The following is a 7454-nucleotide window of genomic DNA, read 5'->3' as shown; positions in this document are numbered from 1 at the left end:
CGGTTCTAGCCGATGTAGTGTCGACATCCAACATCGTTTCTACCGCCTCGTCATGTCCTCTCATTGCTCTCGCCGTCGTTGGTCTCAACCCTCACGCCACCTATTGGGCTGCCGATCTCTACTCTCTACTAAGGTCATTGGTATAGCATATTTAAAAAAAAAAAAAAATTATCAGTTTTGCCATTTCAAGTTTTTAAAGAACTTTTTTAATTTGTACACTTTGACTTCTACATATAGTACTATATTTTTAATTTAAAATAATGAATATAGTAGTGAAATATAAATAATCAAAGTTTTCATCATCTTTAACTAATCACTGTAACAACAAAAATTAAAAGCTTCATTATCGATATCTACTCACTGTAAATGAGATGAGCTCATTTTCAATAAATATGATTTTATTAATTTTATATTAAACTATGTATGATTCAATATCAAAATAGAGTGTGGATGATAATAAAGTAATTTGGTGGTTAAAAAATAATGACAAATCGCAAATGGAGAAAGGCATCCAATCATATATATTGGCAATAAATATAAATTTCAAAACTGTAGTCTATTTCTCCCGCAAATAATTGTGGATTAAAACCCTTAAGCCCTAACTCTCGAAATTGATCGAATCTGGCAATAATGGCGGAGAGTTCCTCTGCTCCGCCCACTGCCGACAAGCCGGTGGTTGTCAGGGTTAAGCGGAAAGTTTCTCAGTTTGCGCTCGATGCTTTTTGTGAGTATCTGTGTTGCGATATTTTTGTTTCTTTGTGTTCTCTAAGCTGTTGATTTTGAGCTTTCCCCCTTAATTAGGGCTGGAAATCCATGAGAGGCCTGCTAAGCGTCCGCTGATCGACTTCGGAAAGCTATCAATATCTGATGCTTCTTCGAGTAAAGGTGCGTTATATCGTGTATTTCGTTCTGGTTTAATGTGTTCCTTTTTTAGCTGTCCTTTACCTTTTATTTTCAATTTGTCGCGATTTGATTGAATTAGTTCTTGTGCTCCTTCAATTTTACACGTTTATCGAGTCTAATGCTAGATTTTTTGTCAGCTATGAACATAAACAACACTTTAAATCGAAAGTATGGCTTGGAATTTAAGAAGTGGAGCTGTGAACAGCCAATTTTCTGAAACACACAAGTGGCGAAGTGCTTAAGTAGAAATTAGCATGGTTGGAGGATAGTGTTTACTCTGTAGTGTCGCTGAAGGTCTCTTTCTACTGCATTACATTTGACATCTATGCAGCAATGAACTGAGTGCTGATGCAAAAAAGCAAGAATATGATATTACATGCTGTTAAAAACCTTTAATGTCGTATGTGTTGAAATAGTTTGTTCAGTTAGTTTCAGTGTTGTAAATGTTTTTATGTTAATTTTGAAGATTTTTACATGTTTACGTATTTATTAATCACGCCTTTGACATCTTTTAGTGGAGGAATTCAAGACGCAAAAAATCTTGGTACGACATGTGGAGACAGTTGCTAGCTCCAAGGATACATTTGATGTGCTGCGATCTTTCGTGGTTAGTTCTTAGGTTACTTATAAATATTGATTATCTTTTGGGTGGTGTAGACTGTAGAATAGTAACTATAGAAATTACATACAAACAAGTTATAGCAGATTGTACGGATTGTATTTCCTGACTGGCGAGAGCAATAGGAAGTTCAGTAATTTATCATATATTTTGCAGCCTAATTCATCGGACGAGTTGAAATCAGATGAGAAAATTGAAAAACGAAAACGGAGTTTCAAGACTGTGGATGTGAGCTCTCTCTAACCTTTCTCTCCCTCCCCCCATGAGTCCAATAAATATTTCTTGCATGTGTAGACAAGGTCCTGTAGTAATACTCATGTTACACAATCCTTCTCATAGTTTAAGTTACTAAGCTGTTCCAGGGTATATCCATGCTCTGGCAATTGTTTGTTTCACGATTTAACATGACGAGTTTCATACATACCTTGTTGAAACTGTGCTTTTGAGACATTGATAGACCTTACTAGTATTTGGTATTACACTTGGTTACTCGTACTGAGACTTGCTTTGAGTATCTGTATTCGCTAATACAAAGAGTTGCTAATAGTTGGTTGTAAATTGTAATGTTGATGCTTCAGAAAGAAGGTCAGCGATTGGTCAACGCAAGACAGAGTCAAGAGGTATAGTGCATTTTAGGTTTGCATTACATGCTGTTGTCACACATTGACCTATTATGTTCAACCCTTAAGGTTTTGTCAAGAAATGCTCGCTTTGAGCAAATATGGAGAAGCAGAAAGCTGCAGAAAGACAATCCTGGTGATGATGCTATATATGATATGTGCCGACTCTATGATGTTGTTAGGATTGATGTTGAAGAGCACGCCGTTAAGGAGCACATCGTTGAGGCGAAAAATCAGAAGTACGGTACTTTCAGAAGTGGTGATATTGCATCATTACACAAGCTATGATGTCTTTGTTCTGATATCCAAATCTATAACCCAGGGAAGCAGATATAGATGAGTACAAGATAATGGGTGACTTCTTGCCTCTCCTGAGAGAAGTTTTACCAACTGCTGCTGAGGAGATTGAACACGATATCCACAACCTTGTTACCAAACAAGGTCTGCCTCTGTGATTTGTTCTTTTCTTAGTGTATGTGGTGATTTCACATCCAGGGATGATTACTAATTTGAAATTTCTTATATGTATATACTATATTAGTACTACTTTTAATTAAATATCAAACCATACTGGCTTTTGTCTTGATATCAAATCTTACTTTTAATTGTTTGGTTTTATTTGTTTTTGTTGATCTTATATTCTGTTTTTTTATAACTATCTGTCATGCAGCTGAACTGATATCCTATGGTCGCTCATGTGATATAAGATTTTGTGTTGTTAGTAATCTGCTACTTTTAATGTGGCATCTTCAGATGGGTACGTGTATGATGTCTATACTATTGAGGAGGATGTAAATGAGTTGGATGCTGATTATGCTAGCCAAATTCCGAAGTAAGGCTTTCATTTTCAGTGTGGTTGTGGTTAAGCTACAAATGATTTCCTTTGTCTAACTTAATAATCTGGATCAGGATCGAAGTTGATGATGATGAAGACTTCTATGATGGCCCAGATGATACAGAATATGAAAGTGATGATTCTAACGGTACTCTCTCCCTCTCTATCTCTCATGTTGCCTGTGTGTGTGGAAGGTATCAAAACCCTGAATGACATATTTTGGAATCTCAGGTGAAAACAATCCCCTGAACGATTATCCGGATGAAGAGACATGCGAGGAGGATGAGGACGAGGACGAGGATGAGGATGAGGATGAGGATGAGAGCAGATCATCTGATGAAGAATCGGAGGGAGAGAGTACAACTTCTGGAAGCCAGTCTGATAATCCGAAAGACGGAAGTGAAGTATCGTATGGTCTGTCTGACATGGGTTCGGAGGAGTATGACTGGTTAGACTATGCTGATGAAAACTTAGAAGATGAAGAATCATATTGGTGAGGACGCAATGTTTGAGCCTTGTTTTGGTATTTCTTCACATGAGATGTGAATATTAAACTTCTAGGCACTAAGTGTGACTCGCGCTTTTAACTCTATGTTAGCTTGTTTTTTGTGCATTAGAAAATGATTTCTGATCAGTTTAATGAATTTTCTACACAACTTTGTCGTTCGAAATATTTTGAGCAGTGAGAAAATGACGTTAGAATTTATATTTTGTTTCATAGAAAAAGAAATTAATGTTATCGGAGTTCTAAATAAGTACTCCCTCTGTTCCCTTTATGAGGCGAAATTTTTCGGTATAGAATTTAAGAAAATAAATGTTGAGTGTATTAAATAAATAGATAAAAGAGTAGGAGGAAATGCTAACTAATTACCAATCTCAAATTGAGACCAATTTTCAATCATTAGATTAGAAGATTTGGTTAATATGATGTCAAGTGTAATATATTTTAAATTTAAATAATTATTAATTAAATTAAAAGGGTATTAATGTCAAATCCTATATGTAGTAATTATAACTAACTACTTTCTCTCTCCTCAAAATCATCTCAAATCTTTAAATTTACGTAACTCTCTCAATTTAAATTATTTTTTCGTAAAAAATATATCAAATTAAAGATAATTTAATAAGGATTCCAACGAGATGTCAATTGCATATGTTCCGACGACGTTCGGATGATGAAATTTAATATTTTTTATTTTAGTTTTCGTAAATGTTGATACCCAAATTTTTATCAACAAATACATCAAAAAATCTCAATAAAACCATGTAAAAATCTCAATAAATATGTGTTGATATTTTCTTGTACTAATGTTGATATTCTTATATCATATTATTGATATTTGTAATACACAATGTTGATATAAAAAAACACCCACGAAAATTATCATATGATAACATAATGACGATATTACCCTTTTGTTGATATTTTGTCTACTATTTATTGAGATTTGTGAGCTTTAATCTCATCCACTCAATTTAAAATCCAAGGGTGGAGATTTAGTCTTGATTTTGGATTAGGGTGCTATAAGCATTAGAATAAGACCCTAGAGTAGAAATAGTAAAGTAAGAAAAAAAAAATTATATATATTGAAATTAGTTAACTAAGAGGGAACTTTCCAAAATGAAAAAATGACTCAAGTATAAAAGAACCGGAGGAGTAACACTAAAAGTTCAATAGTCTTGGCAATACATTGTGACCTAAATTAGATTGCTTAGTCCAAAATAAAATGCAATATTGATGAAAAGTCGTATCATCGGAATTAATCAGACCCAAAATTCTCATGCATTCGAATTTAATCAAGAAGATGGATTTATAAAATAAACAAATTAAAAGAGTCTCCACTTTTCATGTAATTAAAAAGATTCTCAAAGAGTGTATATTGAAAAGTACACCTACAACTTTGAATCATTATCAACGATTGGATCAATGCCACATTCCCATAGCAGAGAAAGAAAAAAGAATTCTTGATAAAATTCCAACTCCTCCAATTTATTTATTTTAAATTCACAGCTTTTACTTGATCAACCATGATTTGATGGGGGAGGAGAACTCGTCGATCCCATTCGAAGACTTCAAGCTCTCCGCGGATTCCGAAATCCCATTTGATCTATTCGTCTCCAAGAAATACAAGGGCCTCGGCCTCCGAGGATTTGTCAGATACGCCGATTCATCCGGAAATTTGGTCTACACTGTCAACAAATCCTCAGCTGCTACCGATCGGGATTGTGTGAAGCAGCTCCTCGATTCTTCTGGAAATATTCTTTTCTCAATCAAGCGACTTCACGTGAGTTGCTTCTCACTGATCGTCGTATTTTTTTATCTTCATTTCTGCATTGTTGAATATATTGATGCGATAAGAGTTTGAATTCTTATTATTAATATTAATTATTAGCTGAATGATGTGAAGATTTAACTGTAAACGTTTGTTGGATCTCAAGCATATTGAATTATATTAGCAGTGGATTGGTGAAGGTGAGGATGTATGTATGGTTTGTGTTTGTGGAAATGTTTATTCCGAAAAATATCAAGCTTATGTAGAGGACTAGAGACACTTAATTTGGAGAGAATCAATACAAATTCAACAATAGCTTTTGTAACTGCTCAAAGTTTTGTTTCCTCTATTATCACGCATGCTTTCGACTTGTGTATGTCGTTCAATTTCTCCAAACAGAACCTAATTTGATTGAAAATGTGTTTGTTGGTAGTGTTAGTGTTTCTTATCACCCTCTGAAGCATTTGGCATGTTGTTCTTGGTGCAGAAAGGATCATGGCGTGGATATAAGGGAAACGGTGAAGGCAAGAAAGAGATATTCACAGTAGAGAAGCATGTGGATGAGACCAGTAGAAATGAGTTCAGAGTGTTGCTTGTTAATGACAGCAACAACGAAGATTCAAAGACCGAGTTGCTGATGAAAGGCAACCCTTTCCGTAGATCCTGCACCATCTACAAAGGCGACTCCATTGTCGCTCAGGTACTTCAAAATCACACTATGCCACAGCTTTGTTTCGTTCTTATAGTTCAACCGAGAAAAGAAATGCATACATATATGAATTCCCTTTTGCTCTAGTTTGATGTGTATAAATGCTTCGTGTCACTACTAAAATGGCCAAAGATCAGAACTCTCCTGTTGCTGTAACCTTTGTTCTAAACAAAATAAGAACAAGAAGGGGACACAAAAGATTGTTATGTGCATTCTAACTAAGCATGATGTTTCTGTCCTACATGTTTGTGCAGACTAGCCTCATGTACAAGCTTGGAATGGGGAAGGTTTTCGTCCCCAGAAACCGGTTTCGTGTAACAGTTTTTCCAGGATTTGCTGACCGTAGTTTAGTTGCTTGTCTGATTGCTGTATACTTCGATGGCAGAAAGCTTTGGATATGAGGTGATATTGTGGTTTCTACTTCTCATTGGCTTCATACTCAACCTAATAAATTTTATGAAATGTTTATTTGTAACAAAGATGATATGAGATGACAGCATAGCAAAATGTTGGACTTTCTCTTGGTTACGATGACTCTTACTTGTGAATTCATCATTTTTTTGCCTACAATTCATGACAAAAACTTATAAAAGTAACCATTTTGATACATTAGCCCTATCTTTTTAACTCTAGGGTAGTCACTGAAGGGTGATTTTAAACATAACCATCATTGTAGCCTATATTAAAAAATACCAGTAATATTTGTTACTTCATAAAACATACTCCCTATACACTAATTTATCCTTATAGCATTATAAACTTTAATATATTAATAATGAATTAAATCCAAAAAGAAAGGAGATCAATACAGCCCCTGAAAATTAGATAAAATCATCTGGAATTCAATGAGTTGGGGAAATATCATATGTTGTTCACTTTCATCGGCACTGCACTATCTACTTTCTACTCATTGCAACTTCCAAACTTAGAAAAAAATGTCTCTAAATTTAATTTTTGCTCCAAGTATTGAAAAGAAAGTGCTTGTACATCAAAATAACAGCTCCAAATCCGAATTTAACAGGGTATTCATCATCAAGAACAACTTATCTGGTTTTGTTTAAAGTAATCCATCTGACCACTTATTCGATTATTGAATATTAAAACTAAAGTAAAAAACTGATCCTATATATATTCGTTTTAATAGTTTGATCTAGATCATTATGTTTGGTACCTTTGTGTGTCTAGCTTATGAACGTTGTCCTTTTTTTGCCATTTTTACGGGAACCAAAACTCATAGACGAACATAACTAAGTCATTTTTGACCCATTCAGTATAATAATCCATGATTAATTAGAATGACATATTTTCTAAATACTTGACCAATGATTTGAAAATGAAATTAGAAAAAAAACTAGGAAAAAAATATATCAAAAAATACATCCATAAATAACTTGTCTTCACTCATTTCTTTTACTTCTTTCTCATTCAACCAAGAATATTCCAAAACCCAAGTTGATGTGAATCCGGGTATTCACAATCATAGGATGCAACTACA

At 34.3% G+C, this 7454-nt stretch overlaps 2 protein-coding genes across 2 annotated transcripts; both read left to right on the top strand.

The window, feature by feature from the left end:
• The first annotated feature begins 571 nt into the window (after positions 1-571).
• Positions 572-3648, top strand: LOC125201896 (RNA-directed DNA methylation 4). Its single transcript, XM_048100185.1, has 10 exons — positions 572-724; positions 802-885; positions 1419-1510; positions 1679-1750; positions 2101-2142; positions 2212-2381; positions 2465-2583; positions 2896-2974; positions 3052-3125; positions 3209-3648. Exons 1-10 carry the CDS (start codon positions 631-633, stop codon positions 3472-3474), a joined length of 1092 nt encoding a protein of 363 aa, XP_047956142.1. The 5' UTR covers positions 572-630; the 3' UTR covers positions 3475-3648.
• A 1237-nt stretch (positions 3649-4885) lies between these two features.
• LOC125201898 (protein LURP-one-related 7) lies at positions 4886-6487 on the top strand. Its single transcript, XM_048100186.1, has 3 exons — positions 4886-5262; positions 5738-5950; positions 6214-6487. Exons 1-3 carry the CDS (start codon positions 5014-5016, stop codon positions 6358-6360), a joined length of 609 nt encoding a protein of 202 aa, XP_047956143.1. The 5' UTR covers positions 4886-5013; the 3' UTR covers positions 6361-6487.
• Positions 6488-7454: the final 967 nt, after the last annotated feature.

The sequence above is a fragment of the Salvia hispanica genome, chromosome 1 (assembly GCF_023119035.1).
Source record: "Salvia hispanica cultivar TCC Black 2014 chromosome 1, UniMelb_Shisp_WGS_1.0, whole genome shotgun sequence".
NCBI lineage: Eukaryota > Viridiplantae > Streptophyta > Magnoliopsida > Lamiales > Lamiaceae > Salvia > Salvia hispanica.
Note: the sequence above shows the minus strand (reverse complement) of the source record. Positions and strands in the feature narration are given on the sequence as shown.

Bases quoted from the DNA above. Each gene is read 5' to 3' on its own strand.
- LOC125201898 (XM_048100186.1), top strand. From the start codon at position 5,014: ATGGGGGAGGAGAACTCGTCGATCCCATTCGAAGACTTCAAGCTCTCC. The intron at 5,263-5,737 runs GTGAGTTGCTTC...TTCTTGGTGCAG, and splicing joins TCTCAATCAAGCGACTTCAC to AAAGGATCATGGCGTGGATA. The intron at 5,951-6,213 runs GTACTTCAAAAT...ATGTTTGTGCAG, and splicing joins GCGACTCCATTGTCGCTCAG to ACTAGCCTCATGTACAAGCT.
- LOC125201896 (XM_048100185.1), top strand. From the start codon at position 631: ATGGCGGAGAGTTCCTCTGCTCCGCCCACTGCCGACAAGCCGGTGGTT. The intron at 725-801 runs GTGAGTATCTGT...CCCCTTAATTAG, and splicing joins GTTTGCGCTCGATGCTTTTT to GGCTGGAAATCCATGAGAGG. The intron at 2,382-2,464 runs GTACGGTACTTT...TCTATAACCCAG, and splicing joins GTTGAGGCGAAAAATCAGAA to GGAAGCAGATATAGATGAGT.